Raw genomic sequence first — 23,484 nt, forward strand, 5'->3', positions numbered from 1 at the left:
GGGGGAGAGGGTGGGAGGAAGAAGGGGAAAGATTGGAACAAAAGGTTTTGCAATTGTCAATGCTAAAAAATTACCCATGCACATATCTTGTAAATAAAAAGCTATAATAAAAAAGGTATATACATTTTTTTTAAAAGATAGTCAACAATAGCCCACATCTTTGTCATTTTGTACCTGACAAAAAGATGCAGAAAATATAAGATCCCATTTAATTATTGATTACAAATTATGAAAAAGTATTTAATTTGATTGAGCAAAAGATCACTTAAGAGTCTCTTTTCCAACAAAGCTCTCCTGTCCATATTTAAAACTCAATTTAAGCTCCTTGAAAGATATAACAGAAAAACTCTGTTCAGTGATTTTGATCATAAACATAAGCAAAGACATTTTTCCTGTGGAACCATTTTAATAATTTCCAACTCTCCCGGACCTCATTTGGGATTTTCTTGGCAAAGATACTGGAGTGAACTGCCATTTGATTTTCCAGCCCATTTTACATGACTGAAGCAAACAGGATTATACTACTTACCCAGTGTCACCCACCTAATTGAGGGTCTCAGGCCAGATTTGAACTCAGATCTTCCTTACTCCGTGACTCATATGCTCTATTCACTACACCTCATATCTAAAATCAGGATCTATACAGTGAAGAAAGGCATTCACCATTATGATAAAGAAGATGCCATGAGGAGTCCAAGGTAAAGTAAGTTTCTTAGTGGATAGTGAAAGTCTTCCAAATTGTCCTCTTTGGGTGAAATTTTGCTAGTTGCATCAAAAACTGGAATATTGCAGAGCCTCCTGGGAGAGCTCTGTAACCACTCAAGAGTTTTTACAGACAATCCAAACTGAGAAGGCCAAGTTGATGAAGATCTCACAAATCATTACATGCCTTTATGTCACAAACTTATACAGCTTGTCTCTGAGTAAATATATCTGGGAGAAAGAACAAAGATGGACCAGTTCTTCTCAGAAGGAGACAATAGGCTATACTGGCTCTGAAAAATATAAAATTCCAGTTACTAGTGAAAACAAAGGCATGTTTTTAATACAAATAGTCTGCCAGTATTACTTCTAGCAAGACATGGAATATCACACATTCCAATATTTTAAAAATGAATATCAGATAGTCAGGGGAATAAAGAGATGTTTTGTAGTTATTACCAAATTATAACATATAACCAATGAGAAACTAGAAAGACAAGAGTTAAATATAAGTATTACAGAGTAAGATTGAGGGGTTAACAAGTACATAAACATACTGTTCCACTGTTATTGTGATAATTTCAATAAAAGACAAGGAAAGCTTCCAGCAAGTTGGGTGGTAGACCTATGGCAAGCTTCAGGAAGGACATGGACAAAATTCCCACTATATTCATACATGGATGGTTTGCTAATATATTTAGAACTAGAAAGAACCTTAAAGATTATCAGGTCAAACCAACTCATTTTATTGATAATGAAACTGAGACTCAGCAAAGTTGAGGGATTTGCCTAAAGTTAACAGCTTTTAAACATCATTTAAACTCCAAATCTCAGACTTTGCCATCTTTTCTTTTTTATTATTATTATTATTATAGCTTTTTATTTACAAGATATATGCATGGGTAATTTTTCAGCATTGACAGTTGCAAATCCTTTTGTTCCAACTTTTTCCCTCCTTCCCCCAGCCCCTCCTCCAGATGGCACGTTGATCAATACATGTTAAATATGTTAAAGTATAAATTAAATACAGTAAATACATGTCCAAACAGTTATTTTGCTGTACAAAAAGAATCGGACTTTGAAATAGTGTACAATTAGCCTGTGAAGGAAATCAAAAATGCAGGCGGACAAAAATAGAGGGATTGGGAATTCTATGTAGTGGTTCATAGTCATCTCTCAGAGTTCTTTCCCTGGGTGTAGCTGGTTCAGTTCATTACTGCTCCATTGGAACTGATTTGGATCATCTCATTGCTGAAGATGGCCATGTCCATCAGAATTGATCATCATATAGTATCTTCTGGTCCTGCTCATTTCACTCAGCATCAGTTCATGTAAGTCTCTCCAGGCCTTTCTGAAATCATCCTGCTGGTCATTTCTTACAGAACAATAACATTCCATAACATTCATATGCCACAATTTATTCAGCCATTCTCCAATTGATGGGCATCCATTCAATTTCCAGTTTCTGGCCACTACAAAGAGAGCTGCCACAAACATTCTTGCACATACAGGTCCCTTTCCCTTCTTTAGTATCTCTTTGAGATATAAGCCCAGTAGTAACACTGCTGGGTCAAAGGGTATGCACAGTTTGATAACTTTTTGAGCATAGTTCTAAATTGCTCTCCAGGATGGCTGGATGTATTCACAATTCCACCAGTAATGTATCCATCTGCATCTTTTCAAGGTACTCCCAAGCAGATCCATTTGAATGTGCCTGAACATCTCAGTACATAGGGAATCTTACTATGGGAATTTTTCTGCTTGAATATACACATTCTATTTGACCAAAAAAAATGGGGCTTTTCTAGTATAAAAAAATAGATGGCCTTTCCCAAAAAGATAGAGGTAAAATAAATATATCAATAGTCCACCTCTGTTATTTGATATAGTTCTATCTGTTATACTAAAAAATAAATAAATTGAATAGCTACAGGTAGAAGAAAAATAAAATTGTCAGTTTTTACAGATGAGATGAAAATTTAGTTAGAGGACCCTAATAGACTAAAAATAATTTTAAAACTTCAGCAAAATAAAATATAAAATAAAACTATGCAAATATCTAAACTGTCTGTGTTACTAACATCACAAAGCAAGAAGAGATAAAAATAGGTAAAACAACTACCCAACTATACAATATTTTGAACTCTAGCTACTGAGACAAAGAAATTATGTGCACACATATATAAAAACACCCTGACTTTAAAAAGATATCATTAATTAAATAGATATGAATTGCTCGTGTTTCCATAATATTAATGTCAACATAATAAAAAGAAGTGGCGATATTAGCTAAATTAATGTACTTATTCAGAAAATTTTGAGAGATCCTGGGAAGAGAAGTCTTTTAATGAACTCTTGGTGAAAATGAAAATAGTCGAACCATTCTGGAAAGCAATTTTGGCTTATAGCAAAAAAGCAAGTAATCTTTTAAATCCTTTGGCCCAGCTATACAGTGCTTTTTTTTTTTTTATGTCATTAAGGAAATTTTAAAAACACATAAAGGACTTATAAGTAGAAGGAAAATGTATAGCAACACTTTTGTTATGCAAATAAATGGAAACTTAAAAGGTATGTATCAATTAAGGAATAGCTAAGGAAATTATAATATATAATATTATTGTACATTAAGAAGAAACCTTGAGAGACAAAAGCAAAATTTTATAAACTGAAGTTGAGTGAAGTGAGCAGAAACAAGAAAAATTTACAAAATTATTACTTCAAAAACAAAAGCAACTTTGAAAGACTTAAAATTAATGTGATGAGTTCTAACTTCAAAAGACTGGTAATGAATCTTAATATTTATCTCTTACCAGAGAAATTTCAGAACAGAGGTGAAAACCAAGAAAAAAATTTCATTCATGGCTGGTGTATGGATAAAATTTTCTTTACTATATTTTTATGATCTGTGGTTTTTATTAAGGGCAGCTAGATGATACAATGGATAGATTGCTAGACCTAGAGTCAATAAGTCACATTTTCTTAGTTTAAATCTGGCCTTACTGAGTAGATAGGTGACCCTGAGCAATTCCCTTAAGTCCTCTTACCTCAGTTTTTTTCATCTGTAAAATAAGCTGAAGAAAGAAACAACAAACCACTCCTTTATCAAGCAAATCTCATATTGGATCATTAAAAGTTAAAATATAGCTGAACAATGACAATCAGATTTTTTTAGAGGTAGAGGGATAGAATTTGGGGGAGGAAACGGAAATAGTAAGTGTGTTACAAAAAAGATAAAAGGATGAAAAGAATATTAATGAAAAGTGCATAAGATATACAAAAGAGAACTGGTATTCAGAAAAAGTCAGAGAAAAGCACAATGTAGGAAATATCTTCTTGAATTTATCACATATCCTTTTTTTAAATTAGGCATCATACAGACTCACATGTTCACATAATGAAAAAACAGCTTATTACCAAAAATGTATTATCTACAATTTCATATAAAAAGATAATCAAGTCAAGAACTTAAGTAATATCTATTTAAATCAAAGATTTTCCCTGAAATAAATCTTCCATTCATTACAATGAATTGTGTTACCACAGACTGAGAAGAATCTTGGTTAATGAAAGGGATGAATTTGTCCCCTTGAAAGCTCTTCTTTCTTCATTTCCACTTGGTAGATCAAGAAAGGAATACAACAGTCTTTATAGGCTGTTTATATAGTGATGGATTTTGTGCTATTAATGTAATTTTCTTTTACTTTCTTTGTGAACTAAATTGTACCTTCTCTTATAGCCAATGGTAAAGTAAATCTGAAAGACTTAATGAATTCTCTACAGAATCCAAAAGGTGAGTGAAAAAGCTGTTTTATTTGTTCTCGGTGGTTATAATGTGAATCCTTTTATTCTTCAAGTTTACTGATTCAGTGTTTCTCTATCACCTACTTCCAGTTCTTTATATACAGCCTCTCTGGAGGATGCGATTCATCAGACCCTGTTCTGTAGAAAACTTCAAAGCTCTTGGCCAAAATATGTACATTAGCTATCTGCTGTGCCATAATCCATCAGCCCTGACCAATTTATTCCTTACTTGTGCTCTAAAGATTTCTCTCAAAATATTTATCAAAGTCCCTTGGACCAATATCACAGGATCAGACCATCTCCCAAATTCTTCCAATGACTCTCCATGTGTGTCCTTAGAAATTTGTATTATTTCCACCTCAAATTAGGAATGATGAATACTGTTCTGAAATTTATATAACAATTAAATTTCATGTAGGCTTTATACAATCTGTCAATCTTGGGCATAATTAAATATTTTACTTATTTTTCATCCATTAGAATGTGAACTCCTTGAGGGCAGAGACCATTGCTTTTGATTTTCCTTTTATTACCAGGATTTTAAGACATTGCCTCACATGCAGTAATCTCTTAAAGAAATGCTTGTTGACTTGGTTTTGAATTCCTATGCTTTAGTACAGTGTCTAACTAATTAAAAGGACTTAATGAGTGCTTTCTTGATTACATTATTCGATTTTCTTGTTTCTGAAGGAGGGAAAATTAACATTGACAATCTGGATGAAGTTCTGGGAAAGATGGGGATCCAGCTCACAGATAAAGAAATGGAAAAACTATTGAGTAACCTGCCTGTTGATGGTGAGCATTTCTTATGTTCCTGTTTGCTTTGGGGAAAGATATTTCTTTCCTGTCTCAAAATTTCTGAAAGAATCCTAATTTAGTTCATATGAAAAGAATTTCCTATACAAAAAAAAACTATCAAAATAAATGATGAAACATAATTTTGATTAAACTTTCAAATTAAGAGTTCCCACAAATGCCACTGAGATATAGGACATAGGAATGGAAGATTCCTGACTCTTCACCACAGTCTTTCCCTGAGCTGCCTGATGGCCATCTTTAATGGGACAAGCCCAATGTTACAGTAATCAGGGAATCCTAACCAGCCAGAGAAAATTTTCTAGTACTAGACTTGGACACAAGAATATCTGAATTCAAATCTGTTGTAATCACTTACTGGTGTGATCCTGGTCAAACCATTTCTCCTCATTTAACATTTCTTTTCTCATCTGTAAAAAGGGGGAAGTAATATTGTCTGCTACATAAGGTTGTTCTGAGAATCAAATTAGAATATATATGTACAGGGACAGTTAGGTGGTGCAGTGGATAGAGCACAAGCCCTGAAGTCGCAAGAACCTGAGTTTAAATCTGGCCTCAGATACTTACCACTTCCTAGCTGTGTGACCCTGGGCAAGTCACTTAACCCCAATTGCTTCAGTGTAAAAAAAAAAAAAAAGAATATATATACATATATATATTTCTAAATTTATATATGTATACAGTATTACATACATAAAATTATTATGTAAATGCCAGCTATTATTAGTATTTCAAAAGATCCATATTTTCAATGGTCTAAGACTGCACAGGTTGTAACCCAAGTACATCTAACTATATCTTCTCATCTTTCTTTGGACAAAATAAGAAAAAGTCATCTAATATGCAACTTTCTGAAGATAATTCTTTATCTACTTAGACTTATTGGTCATGTGAAGGAGGCAACTGTTGATTTGTTAGCAGAGTGTTTAAAATTTTTAATCACACTATGGTTATGGAAGACATGTATGTTATAAGCTGTCTAAAAATTGGCATGTATTGCTGTGTGACCCTGGGCAAGTCACTTAATCCCAATTGCCTCAGGAAAAAAAATTGGTATGTATTTTAAATAATAAGGGCTTTTAACTGAATAAAAATTCATGATTTCAATAAATTGATAGATATATACATATATATGCATGTATGTAGGTATTATCTCCATATACATCTACATAAAATGATGTGTATGTGTGTATATGAATGGAGTCCTGTGTTATTCTGGTCAGATAAAGGATATGAATTTTCAGTACTTCAGGAACCCATGGATCTTTCAATGTATTCCCTCTACCAACACATTAGGTTGCATTTATGCTCCCAAAATAAAAGTGAATACTATATCTAAATTAAATTGACATCTACAAATGCACAGTGTGAATTGAGAGATGCAAGCAGAGAGATTGTAAAAAGAAAACCAAGTTTTAACAATTGGCTGGATGTGAGGAGGGAAGGGTAAGGAAAGGATTGAAGATGACATTTAGAGTGTACACAACTGGTAATGATTCCTGTAGCAAAGATCTCACAGGATTATTATTGTAAGACTTAATTGTCCTTTATCATATATTTGACTTAAATAGCATAAACTTTTTCTATAGTTAAATATTTTAATTTATGGACTTTTAACAGTGATCCTCTTAAATGAAATTGTTCTTTTACAGGGGCACACTTATTTCTACCTGAACCATTTAACTGATATTTAAGCATAATATTTTATAATAAAATTATATATTTGTTTCCTCATAGACAATGTCTTATACTTAACCCATTAGAGAAAGCAAAGATACAAAAAAATATTAACCACACATAAGATTCTGCTCAGGTGATTGAAAGAAAAAAAAAACTAGCTCTTCTTTTCCTTGTATTATTAAAAAAAAATAGAAGTTTCTTAGTCTATATTTGTCATATTTGTGCTGGGAAAAGACATAGAATAGACATGGCCTAATCTAGTCCCTTCATTTCACAAAGGAGGAAATAGAGACTGAGATAGGAAGTGACCAGTTCTATCTTACTGTCAAAATATCCCAAATCTTATATGCCTAAACAAAATATCCTATTAGAAGTTCTTCTGGTTAGAGCCTTAAACACAGACTAGCTCTCATTTAGGCAAGTCATTTAACCTCTCTGAGCCTCAATATCCACATCTGTAAAATGGACATAACAGGCAGTGGCTCAGGATTGTTGTGAATATAAAATGAGTCAGACTTTGAAAAGCATTTAGAAACCCCTAAAGTCTTATATAAATGCCAACCATTACTATTATTATTATCATCAATTTACAGATTGAAAGCTTCCTTCATTTTTTAACTGGTTATTTTAAGTTAACATCTAGAAAAAACATGATAAAATTCCAAGGTAATTGACTGAGATCGGAGAAAAATATTAAATTCTTCTGACTTATCTTCTTATAATTTCAAAATGAATATAATGCAATTTTTGTGAGATTCTGCATCCCTCACTTTCTAACTTGTGCTTTATCTTACAGATGATGGGAATGTTCCCTTGAACAGAGTTATGAATAAGATGAAATATATTAAAGGTGAGTGAGAAGTTATAATGAGAAAAGGTAGATAAACCTTAATATCTCAATATTTTTCAGAAAAACCTACGAAGGAAGTATGGCATGGTACATCAAAGGTATAGCTTTAGAATGAAGAAGACTCTATATTTACATCCTGCTTATGGCACTTACTAGATGTGTGACTATGAGGCAAGTTACTTCCCCTGCTAGGCAGGCTCCTAAACAGTATATACAAAAATAATTTGTTGATCTGCAGAGATAATCAACTTGCTAGCATTTATTAGGTGTCTATTAAATCTGTGCTAGGCACTGGAGGGAAAAAGACAAAAATAATGAAAAGGTCCCAACTCACAAGGAGTTTTCCTTCTCTTGGGATAGATAATATGTACATATGTAAATATAGCAGAATATGTACAACATAATTTTGTAGGGAGAACCCTAGCAATGGGGGAATCAGGAAAGCCTCCTCAAAGAAAGTAGAGATTGTGGTTCATGTTGAAGGAAGAGAGAATTCTGAGTTAGAAGTCAGAAGAACCTGGGAATAGTAAGATAATACAAAGAGAAGGAGGATAGTAAGATAATATAGAGAGGGGAAATGAAAGGCCACATGTATGGAGCAGTGGTGGAGTCCAGCTCCACTGAAAACCAAGAGTGTGTATCTAAATGAATATCTAAGGCCAGATGGAAGATATGCTTTGCAATCTCCATTTATTAATCTGAGAGCCAAGGTTTATAGATTATTTAAACTAGTGTTACATTAACACCAGCTACCCCCCAAAAAAGTGATCACACCTTCCCTGATACCTCAGGAAGGGAGATGAAAACACCAAAGGAAATAGGAAGTCAAATCAGATTAGCAGGTTTCTGAAAGGGCTCACTAGAAACAAGTACACATAAATCCATCAATATGGGCCAGAACTTTGAAACACATATACATAGTATACCTTCCCCAGGGTTAAAGCATTGACCCTACTTTGCCATTTCAGTTCCAAAATAACAAGATATCTATCATAACAGGGTCATAAATAACAGTAACTATTAATAACAAGGTATTTGTTAAAAAACAGAGTGGTAAATAGTAGAAACTATCAATAATATATTTGTTATAAATATCATAATTGTGATATCTTGTTCCTGTCATAGGCATTCTCCATCAAGAGTACCCTAAATTTATCTTGAGTATGTCTTTCTTTCATTCAATGTTAAGGGAAGTGGTGAGCAGTGCTTTGAGTTGTTCACTCTTGCAGTGAGCAGATGTCAAGTAATATCTGAAGTAAACTTTTCCTGTACATGGACTTATTCAATACTGACTCTCTACATCTTCCCCTTTTATATTTAGGAGATGAGTCTATGAACTTCAGTTGCCACAGCTGACAATGATTAAAAAGCATACCATAAAGCACAAAGGGCTAGGCAAACAAGTATAAGAATGACACATGTAAGAAGAACAAAGCATAAAAGCATAGAAATCAGATTATTTACAGGATTTATCATTTTTAATCATTCAAATATCTGATTTGCTATGCTATCAGGATCAATTCCAGAGACACTACTTTTTGCCATGTTTTCTGCCAAAGCAGCTAACTGAAATATATCCCAAGTGAGATTGGAATTATGTATAGCTCCATTTATTCTGTTTCTTATTTGAAGCCATGTCACATTGGTAGTATCATTATCCCATCTATATAGCATTACATATACAAATGAATCTATAATCACAAGTTCATTGTGATCAAATTTCCAAATTATTTATATAATCTCCTAACCATATTAATGGTTGTTGATTGTTCCATTAACTTTAGTCCTAGTTTTAATTCATCATCTATATTAATTTGTTCTGTAAGAGCTTGTGATACATTTTTTTTTTACTAATTGTTCTGCAAACTGGGCATTCTGAATAGATTCTGTTAGTGCTATAGCCGAACTGGCAAGTGAAGTAATAATGGCTATAGCTGCTAGAATACCAGCAATGAGTAATCTAACAAATATCCTTTTCCTACTTCTATTTTCTTTTGACAAGCCTGTTTACCTGCTGACCTTTAACCAATTGTAATTAATCTTAGTGTAGGCACCATCCCATAGGATGGGATATTCAATAATAAGAACCATAAGTATTGAATTAGAAATAAGACACTGGGATAAAAAACAAATTGTAGCATTCATGTAGCAGCCTGGCACATTCATGGTTTGGATTCCAGTGCCATTCCTTAAAACAGTATCTGTAGTTAGAAACATCTGTGGATATTTTAAACGTGCTGTACAATATATTACTGAGGGGCCTGAAATATCATAGAATCCCACATCTGAGATGTGAAAATTTGTCCCTTCCCAAGTCCTAAATGCATTGTAACAGGAAACCCCCCCCCAGACACTGGATAATTTGGGGTCCATTCACCAATCAGTTTCAGTTCTTCCCCAAAACAATGGGGGCCCAAAGCCCTCTGGGAGCAGGGGCAACGATCTCATATTCTGAAACTACTTCCTGCTGAGAATGGGTATAGAGCTGAGTCACCACAGGGTCCCATTATTTCTTTTTTTGGGGGGGGGGTGAGGGGGTGGGGTGGGGAAGGGAGGTAAGCTGGAACTGATTGAAGAATCCAGTGGTTGATTCAGCTCCTTGAACCTAGTCAATGCAGCTGTAACTGACCAAAAGTTAGAATATAAAATAAATCTTACAAATAGAGATTAGAATAATCTGAGATAGAAAGACAAGTCTGCAAGGAGTGCTTTAAGATGTAAAAAGGCTTTTGTGTCACAGGACACATAGTACATATAAATATTAAAGATGTTTTAGCTTTAGTTTCAATAAACAATAAAATAACAGGTCTTACAGACAATTATGTTAATTGTTCTTATATTATTTTGGAAACCTTTAAGGACACATAAAGACACAAACAGGCAGCCGTGTTTGTAGTGGCTAGAAGCTGGAAAATGAATGGATGCCCATCAATTGGAGAATGGCTGGGTAAATTATGGTATAGTAATGTTATGGAATATTATTGTTCTGTAAGAAATGACCAGCAGGATGAATACAGAGAGGACTGGAGAGACTTACATGAACTGATGCTAAGTGAAATGAGAAGAACCAGGAGATCATTATACACTTCGACAACGATATTGTATGAGGATGTATTCTGATGGAAGTGGATTTCTTGGACAAAGAGACCTAACTCAGTTTCAATTGATAAATGATGGACAGAAGCAGCTACACCCAAAGAAAGAACACTGGGAAACGAATGTGAACTATCTGCATTTTTGTTTTTCTTCCCGGGTTATTTTTACCTTCTGAATCCAATTCTCCCTGTACAACAAGAGAACTGTTCAGTTCTGCAAACATTTATTGTATCTAGGATATACTGCAACATATCTAACATATATAGGACTGCTTGCCATCTAGGGGAGGAGGGGGTGAAGGGAGGGAGGGGAAAAATCGGAACAGAAACGAGTGCAAGGGATAATGTTGTAAAAAAAAATTACCCTGGCATAAAGACACAAACATATATATGTATCTATAACAAAGAGATGACTAGGCCAAATATTCATTCACCAAATTATTTAGGATATAATTACTCGTTCACCAAATTATTTAGGATATAATGACTACATATTTTCAAATAGAAAACAATAAGATATATAATTGAATTAGGTTCATAGTTTGTGTTGACCATTTGCTCTGATTATAGAAATTTGTTATAGGAGGAAAATACAGGAATATGATTATAATGCCATCAGAACTGATTCGTCAGGCCTCAGCCTGGGAGCGTACACATAACAAGAGAAAGCATCCTTGGTTCATTTAATATTCAATTATAATAGTTTTACCTTACAGCCAGACTCAGGAATAATAAGGTGTGTTCTTATTTAAGAAGATCCAATTGGGGAACTGAGTCAGAAGGATCCCACCTTGAACAAAGGCCAACGTTGTCCTCCCAAGTCTTGTCTAGATACAGACCTCCACCTTCAATTATTCAGGACCATATTTCTCTGAGTAGCTTATGGTATTTCTCTCAAATGGTGTGTTACTGACTTAATGATCAGGCAATCAAATTCGAAACTCAAAAGAATATCTGTTACAGTACCAAGAGATTTTATTTCTAATAGCAAATTCTACTAATTGCAGTTTAAGGCTGGACAAATTATTTTTTTGAAGTTTACCAGAATTTACACACAGAGGAGATCTTGTTTAACTTGTTTTTGATGTTTAAACTCATCCTGGTGCAAAAGATTATACATTAAATAAGCTTATAGATTTTCTTGTTTAGGAACTATACCTTCTAAATTTCTAAATCTAAATGAGCCTTCCAGGGCTCATTTCTTAGGGCTGATGACCTTGCTTTACCCTAAAGGTTTTAAGAAAACTAGCAAGCTTACAAGTTAAGGAAAGATGACAGAGAACCCAGGGGAGGGATTGAGCTTGCCTACTCCCCCAACCATTCTTAGTGTTTTTATGGGCTGTGCTGTTTGATAGCTTCATACTTGAAGGCAAACTGATAAGGATTTCACCTCCTCATTCTTGTTCCACACAAAATAATTATCAGTTTTAGTTTTAACATGATGACAATAGCTCCAAATAACTTAGTGTTAACCATTTTAGATTTTTCCTAAGTAATAGTCACATAGTCTTAGTTGTAATTTTCTTTTAATTTTCTAGTGATGGCTGAAAACACTTAATTCCCTAAACTACATTTACAAAATATTATAAAAATTAGTTAGCAAAGCTAACTAAACTTTTCCACCTTCTTTTAGAGAAGGTCTATTCTGTCTCCAAACTGTTGAGCTGGGAAGTTCTCAGGGAGGATTTCCATTCCCTTATATAATTTTCCTTTTGTTTTAGGGAGAAAACAAGGCAATTTTTTTTTTATTGAGATAGAACAGATTTTAAAATGTATTTAACTTTACTTAATGAGATTTCCTAAATTCTAATTAAATGTTCCAGACAAACTGAATTGCCATTTGGATATTTTCCAATTTATACAAATTGTTTCTCTTTTGTAAGCCAGGAATTAAGATGTCAATTTTTTGTGACTGGGCCCTGAGAAGTCTGACTCTGGATAACTCAAAAATCAAGGTTGCTTGTTGACAGAGTTTTTTAAATAGTAGTGAACTGCTTTTCTATTTTCCTGAATTTCCCAAACTTTTAAATCTTCTTTAAACACAATGCAAATAGATCACAATTTACATATTTAGTGGGCATTGATTAGAGCTCCTTTAAAACTGCTTTTACTATCTTAACAAATTTTACTAAATTAATTTGCTTAATTCAGTTTACATTTATCATATCTAAAACCCATAAAATTATCAAATATGAAGCAATTATATCCAATAAAGTAGTTAACATTCATATAGCATTTGTTTTGTGCTAAGCACTTTTGCAATCATGTAATTTTCACAACAGTCATTATTAACCTTTACAAATCAGAAAACTGGGCAGATGTAAAATAATTTGCTGGGTGCTTCCAGCAGGCACCCAGATCCTTCCCAGGCAGTTGGACAGAACCTCATGAATGAGGCTGGGGTGATTGGTGCCAGAATCTTCCTCCAATGATACTTTTAGGTGCCAGGGCTCAGGGAATACTGATCATGGAACCTGACCCCTTATTCTATCCCCATTCCCCCAAGCTTGTTTGGGCAGGTGTTTGGGCAAGATTGTGTGGGGTCTCCATGGCTGTTACTACTGCTTTCCCTAAAGTAATTTAGGCATTCTCTTTTCTTAATCTGATCTGAGATGAGAGAAGCTAGCACAGAGAGACATCTTGTTAGCAGTCCTTACAATTGACCTGCATTCAGGACTCCAGGGAGCAGAGCAGCTGAGTGATCAGGGTTATAGAGAGGGTTCATCCTTAATGCCATCTGGAGTGCTTTCCCAATAGAATAAAAGGAGACTCCAGACAAGATAGAAGTCAAAGAGGGGTTAGCAAACAGTTCCTATATTCCTAGTTGTTGTTTTGACTAGTTGCCAAATTTCTTAATCTATTTCTCTCAAAACCTTGAGAATCTGCTGTCATTTTTGCAGTTCTGTAATTTTAATTAGTTAACTTACTTTTGCAGTCTCCAGTTTGGCCAGAACTAGGGTCCACAAAAAGTCAAGCCTTTTTCCCTTTTTAAAGTGAGAATCAAATATGTTAAGAAATCTTTCTGGGTGACAAAATCTAGCTCACAAGAACAAACATGACACAACCATTCTATGCAGAGAAATTGACACAGACAAAAATGACATGGAAAATTGTTCCAGCTTTGCCAAAAGCCATAAACTTGAAAAATAAAAACTAATTCAGTTATTGACATCGTACAAACATAAACCATTCTTTTAAACAATAGAAATAATTAATGTTAAAAGAATATCATTTAACTAGCTGCGTATCCAGGGCTGGGGATGTTTCTATGTGATGTTAATGAGTTAACCCCATAAACAACATATTTGCTATCTGAAAAAATATTTAAAAGTTCTTGAACAGTATGTGGTGCAGTATTAATTGCATATAATTCATTCTGCTAGGTATGTTCAAAGAGAGTGTTAAAAACTTTTAGTAGTAGGTGGAATACATATTAAGAGGCTAATTGTTTGTTAGTAGCATCTGTAAATACCATCTACTGCTTGCAGCTGATCTTCATACTTCTTTTTGAATTAGGGTTAGAATCTCCTCTTAAAATTTTGAATAATTTTGTCAATTCATGTTTCCAAATTCAAATACAATTTTATCCAAGTACCATGTTTGATAATCATTTAGAGCAAATTAACCCTTCTAATTTCTATTTTAAAATTGACCTAGAATCAGTGATAGGTTACATCCAGAATGTCTCTTTTCCTGTACTTCCAAAATCTTCACCACCCTGAAATTTTTTTTATTCTTTTCTTATTTTTATAAGGTATTATTAATAAATGTGCTATCTTCTCCCCCTTTAAAAAAAATGTGAAGAGTGGCATAGCAAAGAAGTAATATTTTAAAAAAAAATCAGAATCTACTAGTCCAGGCAAAACCATAAATACTAGCAATGATTGTTTGGGGTCTCCATGGCTGTTACTACTGCTTTTCCTAAAGTAATTTAGCATTCTCTTTTCTTAATCTAATCTGAGATGAGAGAAGCTAGCACAGAGAAACATCTTATTAGCAGTCCTTACAATTGACCTGCATTCAGGAATCCAGGGAGCAAAGCAGCTGAGTGATCAGGGTTATAGAGAGGGTTCATCCTTAATGTCATCTGGGCTGCCTTTCTTAATAGAGTAAAAGGAGACTCTGAAAAGATAAAAGTCAAAGAAGGGTTAGCAAGGAACTGAATCCTAAAATGAGACCTGGCTACCAAAAGGAAGAGAACTCACGTGATTCACCAGTGGAGAGAAAACATATTCCCATATTGTCAGTAATTCTGGGTGACACTGAGGGGGGGAGGGGGACAAATCAATGCCAGCACTTCTGGGATAGCATGCATTAAATCTTGTAGTATTAATAAGTTGGATTTAAGGTATTGTTTGCAGGCATCACTTGAGGGGAAAATAAGGGAAAGTGCAGCTTGCATTGTTTGGTCCTGGGAATGGCTTCTCGATACCAAATTACCTGCCCTATCATTCCGAGAATGATATTCAGAAGCCCAATGTTTGCCCTTCTTGCATTTTGTACTTAAAGTAAAAGGTTTATCTGCTGAATTGTGATGAAGTGCAACCTTTTGAGTAATACAATTTTTCCTCTTATGATCCAATTGTCCACAATTATAGCATCTACAAGAATTTGAAAATTTCTGAGATTGAGATTTGTTCTGATTTAGCCCAGCAATCATTACTGCATCGTGAAAAGTAGAAGTTCCAATGTTCTGTCACCTTTGAATCATTTCTACTAATACATGTAAATGTCAAAACCTTACATTTTGGGTTTTTCCCCAGCTAATGCTTTCTACAATTGACATTAGCATGTTCAAAGGCAAATTGTTTCAATAACATTTAAGCTGCCTACCCATGCTGATTGAAGTCAGCAAAAATCTCATTAGGTCCTTGTCGATTTTTGTAAGGAATGTCCCTCTGTCCCTACCACCTGATTGATTTTTCCATATTTTGATTCAATATGTGTATTATATTGAAATCAGCTGGACAAAGTGCTATCACTGGGCTTATACCCCAAAGAGATACTAAAGAAGGGAAAGGGACCTGTATGTGCCAAAATGTTTGCGGCAGCCCTGTTTGTAGTGGCTAGAAACTGGAAAATGAATGGATGTCCATCAATTGGAGAATGGTTGGGTAAATTGTGGTATATGAATGTTATGGAATATTATTGTTCTGTAAGGAATGACCAGCAGGATGAATACAGAAAGGATTGGAGAGACTTACATGAACTGATGCTAAGTGAAATGAATAGAATCAGGAGATCATTATACACTTCAACAACAATACTATATGAGGATGTATTCTGATGGAAGTGGATTTCTTTGACAAAGAGAAGATCTAACTCAGTTTCAATTGATCAGTGATGGACAGAAGCAGCTATACCCAAAGAAAGAACACTGGGAAATGAATGTAAACTGTTGGAATCTTGGTTTTTCTTCCCGGGTTATTTTTACCTTCTGAATCCAATTCTCCCTGTGCAACAAGAGAACTGTTCGGTTCTGCAAACATATATTGTATCTAGGATATGCTGTGACATATTTAACATGTATAAGACTGCTTGCCATCTGGGGGAGGGGGTAGAGGGAGAGAGGGGAAAAGTCAGAACAGAAGTGAGTGCAAAGGATAATGTAAAAAATTACCCTGGCATGGGTTCTGTCAATAAAAAGTTATAATTATTTTAAAAAAAAAGAAATCAGCTAGACAAGGACCAATCATATACATTTTATCTCATGTTTTATATTTTGATATCTTATAATTTTATATTTTATATGATATCTGATATATTCTATACTTCATATTTTTATCTGATATCTAATATAACATATTTTGGGTTATGTGATATCTTACATATTACTACTTGTGTCACCCTGGTGATGTTATTTCACCTTTTGCTTTACTTAATTGTTGAGCTCACCAAGAGGGCACTCTCCTGCCAGGTCATTCAAGTCTCTGTTCTAGACACTAATTGTCAAGAGTCCAGCTCCAGACTGTGAATCTGAAATGAACATCCGAGACCAGGCAGAAATATGCTTTGCTATCTCCATCTATTAATCTGAGAGCCAGGATTTGTTACATTAACACCAGCTACCTCCAGGTGATGCCAGTACCTTCCAAGGTTAATGCATATTAATATTTTAACATTTCAGTTCCATTTTAACTAGCAATAACAAGATGTCTATTGTAACAGAATCGTAAATAGTAGAAACCATCAATAACAAGGTATTTATCAAAACAGGGTTGTAAATAGCATAATTGTGATATCTTGTTCCTGCCACATGCACTCTCCATCAAGATTATCCTAAATTTTTCTTGAGTATGTCTTTGATTCACTGTTAAGAAAGGTGGTGAGCCAATGCTTTGAATTGTTCTCCCTTGCAGAGAGCAAGTCTCAAGTGATATCTAGTTCAGACTCTTCCTGTACATAGACTTATTCAATATTGTCTCTCTAAAAGGGATAAAATGAAACTTTTAAAAAGATAGATTAGGACCAGCTTGTGAAAAGCTTTAAAAACTACAAATAGGAGTTTACGTATTTAATCCAGGAGATATAGGGAACCAGTGAAGTTTAATAAGTGATACAACCAATAGGTATATGCTTAAAGAGAACCACTTTGGCATTTGTGTAGAAGATAGATTGGAGAAGGAAGAGATTATTGAGGTATGGAGATCAATTAAGAGTACATTATCTCAGGGCAGCTAGATGGTGCAGAGGATAGAGGACCAACCCTGAAGTCAGGAGGACCCGAGTTCAAATATGACCTCAGACACTTAATACTCCTAGTTGTATAAGCCTGGACAAGTCACTTAAACCCACTTGCAAAAAAAAAAAAAAAGTCCATTATCTCTCAAAGGGACTGATGGATGATATCTTGAATTAAGAATGTGGCTATGTGAGTAAAAAGAAAAGCAGGTAGATGAGGATAAATATTAAAATTTGTCAACTGATTGGTTATACTAGGGTATGAGAGAGGGGGAGGGAGGAGAGAGGGAAAAAGGGACAGGGTATATGCCCAAGCCAAGAGTTCAGAATAACAGCTGTGAGCAAAGGTGTTAAATGATTGTCAATTCTATTTAAATACACTTGTAAGCTTGCCAAATTTTATCGAGTCTCTACTGTACTAAGTCCTGAATTTCCTGGAAAGTAATATGTGATTATACTTTATTTTTGTTACAGTGGTATTGAGACAGATAATATTCTAAATCTCCAAGTCAGTAGTGAAGTGTGGGGTTGCATTTAGTCAAAACAACTGAGATAAAGGCAAAAATAACCAAACTTTACTTGTTAGCTAAACCCATATAGCTTAAAGTTTTGTCAACGTTCATTGACAAATGAACATTTTGTCAGTGTTCACCAGATAACTATTTAACATTGCCCTGTGTAAGCCACTTCAGTCTAGCATAGTTCCCTGAACTATTTCTAAATTGTCAAATGACTTTTTAACATATAGGACTACTTTAAAGACTCTCTCTCTTCTTGTTGAAATTGGAGATGATGGGACACGGGACTAGGTGGCATCTTTTACCTCTGAATCGTTAAATATTGTCACATTGCTATTGTTCACCATTCTCATTTTTTGTAAACAGAAAGCACTGATGATCAAAATACGGAAAGCTTTCTGAAGGACATGAAGATCACATTCAAAAAAAATCTGGATTTCCTGAAACACCTGTCAATTGATGGTAAGTGTTCCAGATTAGATTGTGGCTATCTGGGAATTTGAGTTTGCTATGTGAAAATATCTCATATTTTCTTCTTTTAATTTTTTAATAATATTTTATTTATTATATTATTATATTATATATTATAAATAATATTATTTACATGTAAAAACAAATTTTAACATTCAAGGGTTTTTGGAATTTCAAATTCTCTTCCTCCTTTCTTTCCCACCCCCTCCCTGAGACAGTATCCTATCTAATATAGATTATACATGTACAATCATGTAAAAACATTTCCATATTAGCAAATTAAGCATTAAGCAAATATCTAAAAATGGAAAATATGCATCAAAAATTATATGGATGGACAATTTAACCATTCAGTCTTTTGCCACAAGAGGAAAACCAAATAAGACCAGTAAGCACCATAGCCAGGAAATGTTTGACTTACATGCCAATTGAGGAAACATGGTAACATATTTAGTTAGCAAATTTGTTTATAAAATCTCATGAAGGATGATGGATATTGTTACAGTAATATCATCTCTCAAAGCATAGAGAAAAATACAAAGTTAATCAATTTAAAGAACTCTTTAAGGAATTTCCCTAAGCACCTTAATCCCCAATGTATTTAAGAATAAATATAGAACAATGAATTTAAAAATGGAAAATATCTCTAATGATTAGTTATAACAAAACATCAAGAAGAAGAGAGAGAGAACACTCATACCCAAATATAATGAGCAAGGATAAGATTAGAGGAGGGACAAAAATGGCATTTAAAAGAATAAAGATGAGAAAATCTGGTTAGCTGGACCAAGTGTATATACAGACTTATTCTGAAGGTAAACACAATCATGAGAGTACTGATGAATAAAGAGGATGTTCCAAATGCCTTAGTGTAATTTTAAGTTTTAATATCTTTAGATGATATTAAGATATTTGGAACACCTTTTTTTAATGAAGATCTGAGAGGGAAGATAAGAAAAACAAACTTGGATCTTATTAATAAAGTCACTGACATATATATATATATCAACACTTCCACCAATATAAAATCTTCATATGATTCGTCTATTAACAATTCAGAAGCAATCGTAATGATGGTCTTAGTAGGGAATGAGCAGGTAAACACCTGCAAGAGATATTCAACAATGGACCACATCTTTATCACTTTATAGTAGACTGAAAGATGTAGAGAATATAAGATCTCATTTTGCTTATTGTTTGTTCATTTTGAATAAGTATTTTATTCAGTACAAAGAAAAACCTTACAATCTATTTTCCAAGAAGGTATTTCCTATCTAATGTAAAAAATCTGTCTATAGTTCTTGAAAAGTATAACAGAAACAAATCCTGTTCAATGAACCTGATCGAAAATGTTAGATGAGGCATAAAGCAGGGATATGTGTTGTGACAAAAAGTATTCACCACTATGATGGAGATGCAGTGAAGAATCCAATGTGACAAAGCATTCTTGATGGATGATTAAGTCCTCCAAATTACATTCCTTTTTGGAGATGACATGTTGCTGGCTTCATCAAAAACAGGAATATTGCACAGGAAAAGCTCTGAAATCACTCAAGAGTTTGTGTAAACCATCCACATACTGAAGGTTAAGTGTTGTGTCCTGCTTTCTAGCGCCCCCACACCGGGATGATTATGATATACCTTCCTAGTGAAGAAGTGATGAGAGGTGGGACTTCTGAAGATGATGGGAAAATGGAGTCCATTTATTTCAAGGGTCTTCCCCTTTTTATAATGTAACAAAAACAAATCTGAGCACATTGGACCACATAAATAACTTGCTATTGTATGTAGTTTGCCACCTGTTATCACTCTGCTTCAATCTCAGCACAGGTTGTCACTGCCCCCTGACTTCCAGGAAGACCAAGAGCCCTTAGGGGAGATTATAGTGTTCTCTTCTTTTCTAAAATATATGATGGTTCTCTGTGGGCAGTTTCTTGGGGAGGTTTTCTGGAGGCAGCCTTAGTTTCAGTTCAGAGTAATAATCACCTCAAACGCAGCCAGGGATTTAAGTACAGTCTTTTATGTAGCTTCTCAATCTCCATCTGATGCTCCTCTCTCAATTTTTTCAACTGAACTCTCCTGACTGAGCTCAGCTGTTTTTATGCTCTTTTAGAGGTGTAAACTCAAAGGTTGACTCCTCTTCTAAGAGTGGGATTATGGGAGGTATGAATTTGGATATCTCATACTGAACCCTGAAATCTCCCAAATGTGTGAACTAATGTGTGAGCTAATGTGTGAACTCTCAAAGGTATTAACTTAAGCATTATTTCTATCAATTCCATTGAGTTATCACCTTGTTTCAAGTTCTGGCTCATAAAAGGGAAAAGATCTCTCATTTTCTTTTGATTTTAGAACATAAGTGGTCATGACCTCCCTGATTTCTCAAGGAGATGAGAACCCCAAAAAAGAAGGTGATCAGGTCTTCCCTGACTGCTCAAAAAAGAAGTGAAAACACCATAAAAAGAAGGTGGTCACACCCTCCCTGACATCTCAGGAAGGGAGATGAAAACACCAAAGGAAATGGGAAATCAAATCGGATTAGTGGGTTTCTGAAGGGGCTCACCCTTAAAACAGGTATACATAAATTCATCAATAATGGGAAGTATTACATATAACAATATAACACATATTACATTACATAAGCATATAACAATATAACACAGGCTAGTAGTAACGTAACAAATAGTAACATGAATCAACATAAAGAATTTATACATGTTCATAAATCCTAGAAATAGTCTAAAAGGAATCCATTGTTCATTAGTTCATGTGCCAGGAATCCAATAATTCCTGTTAGCTTTGAAGTACTGTAATAGTCTCACCAACAATTTTTCAACTTAAGGAATACAATGATTCCTGCTGCAAGTCCTTGAAACAGACTCATCTTGTGTTAGGGAATCCAATGATTCCTGAAGATTTTAAAGTTTTTTAACAGTCTTATTGTCAGCCATACTCCTTCAGTGTCAGATGTTTCTTAAATCTTCTCCTTTGTTTTGAGGTTTTTCTCTTTTTCTGTTTCTCTCTGATGGACAAAGCAAATACGGCTCGTTGGCACCCATCTGATTCCTTCTCCATCTGTAGAAATACAAGCAAACTCTCTTCCCCAAGCAGTTAATCTAATTCCCTTCTATTTACCACTTTTGGGATTTCTCATCATCATCTGGCAATTACATTGAAGCTGTTTGCACTGAACACTGCCCTGTTGGATTTAAAAACTTGTATTCTCCCCAACTGTAATCCTGATTGCTTTTCTATTGATTGATCACATCAGAGTCCTAAACTTCGAAAGACTCTCTGGGTGTAACCTCAGCTGCCATCATGCTCCACCTGTCTTTTGATTGATATATTGGAGCTGGGCCCTGTCTCTCATTTTTCTGGGTCAATCTACATTCAGAGGCTCAGTGAGAGCCTCGGTTGCATTTTGGACATGGGGTTTTGGATTTTCTCTCACCCTGTCTTCTCTTTCTATCTCCATATTTACAATGTGCTCTCAAATGTCCAACTTTTCCACACTGAAAACATCGACGAGTTTGTTTAGAAGTCCCTTGCCAAGAGGGACTCTGTCTTTCCATGTTCATCATAGTTTGGGTATAAAAAACATTTGTGCCCACTGTGGCACAGTGCCTTATGATCTCCTCTAAAAGAGCATCTCTGTCTAGTCCTCATATAATTCTTTTGCAAACCTCATTGGCATTTTCCTTAGCCAGATGTCTGGTCATTATTTCTGTAGCTGCATTATCTCCAATGGTTCTTATCACAGCTGTTTGCAAACATCCCACAAAATCCACAAAAGGTTCATTGGGACCTTGCTCTATTTTTGTGATGGCTTCCCCTTGATCTTTTTGTCCTGGGAGGGAACTCCAAGCTTTTATTGCAGCCTTAGAAATTTGTTCATACACTGGTATGGAATAATAAATCTGTTCTGAATTCTCTCCATACTGACCTTCACCAGCTAGTTGGTCAAAAGCTATTTGTACATTAACTCCTGTTTGCCTATTTTGTTGGGCTTGAATCCTACATAATTCATGAAATTCTGAAAGCCACAACAACTTTTGTCCAGGTTCTAAACATGTCCTAGTTATGGATTTCCAATCGTTCAGGGTTAAGATTTCATAAGACAAATTATCTAGTAACATTTTAACATAAGAGGATGTAGCCCCATAAAGAGTGCAACCCTTTTTCAAATCCTTAATTTTTTCCAAATTAAAAGGAGTTTATCTTTTCCCTTTTTGACCTGAAGAGTCAAACTCTTCAATCACATGATATGCATTTATAAAATCAGATACATCTTGTCCTTCATTTTTTGCCTTAATTAATGCCTTTTCTAATCTTGTCATATTCTGCTTCACAGGAGATGCTGATTGTATTTCTGTCTCTCCCCCTCCTCCTTCTCTCTCCACCCATGAAGGGTTAATTGAGGGGGGAAGGTCAAGAGATATGGAATGATCTAATTTCTCCTGCTGTGTATCACACTCAAAAATGTACTTAACTCCATTCTTATCCGATTATTCCTCCTTTTCACCTAGTTTAGTTGGCAACTCCCCTTCCTGCTCTTTCTTCTTTTTCTTCATTCTAACACTTATAGAATTTCTTATAGCTAGTTGTATTAAGTTGTATGTATTAAGTGTGTCTTTGGAAATTGAATCAGGTCCATTTTTATTGCAGAATTGACAAAGATCCTCTTCTACTAATTTCCACTCCATTGAGTTTGGATTAGAATTGTAGCATTCACCTAGTTGCTCTCCTACTAATTTCCACCATTTGGATCCAATTCTTTTTCCATAGAGAACCAAGGAGATGTGTATTTTATAGTTTCTAAAAGTTCAGTGATCTGCTCCAAAATTATAATCAAACCTTGGCTTTCCATAAC

At 34.6% G+C, this 23,484-nt stretch overlaps 1 protein-coding gene across 3 annotated transcripts in view; it reads left to right on the top strand.

The window, feature by feature from the left end:
* EFCAB3 (EF-hand calcium binding domain 3) overlaps positions 1-23,484 on the top strand; it is a 169,587-nt gene that overhangs the window by 86,664 nt on the left and 59,439 nt on the right. Inside the window, exons 13-16 of one of the 3 annotated variants that reach the window (XM_051994931.1) lie at positions 4,439-4,492; positions 5,194-5,298; positions 7,796-7,849; positions 18,510-18,605. The exons of the other annotated variants lie outside the window; for them this stretch is intronic. Coding sequence (XP_051850891.1) covers positions 4,439-4,492; positions 5,194-5,298; positions 7,796-7,849; positions 18,510-18,605 — 309 coding nt within the window. The remainder of the gene's footprint in view (positions 1-4,438; positions 4,493-5,193; positions 5,299-7,795; positions 7,850-18,509; positions 18,606-23,484) is intronic. 3 annotated transcript variants of the gene reach the window in all.

This window comes from Antechinus flavipes, chromosome 4 (assembly GCF_016432865.1).
Source record: "Antechinus flavipes isolate AdamAnt ecotype Samford, QLD, Australia chromosome 4, AdamAnt_v2, whole genome shotgun sequence".
NCBI lineage: Eukaryota > Metazoa > Chordata > Mammalia > Dasyuromorphia > Dasyuridae > Antechinus > Antechinus flavipes.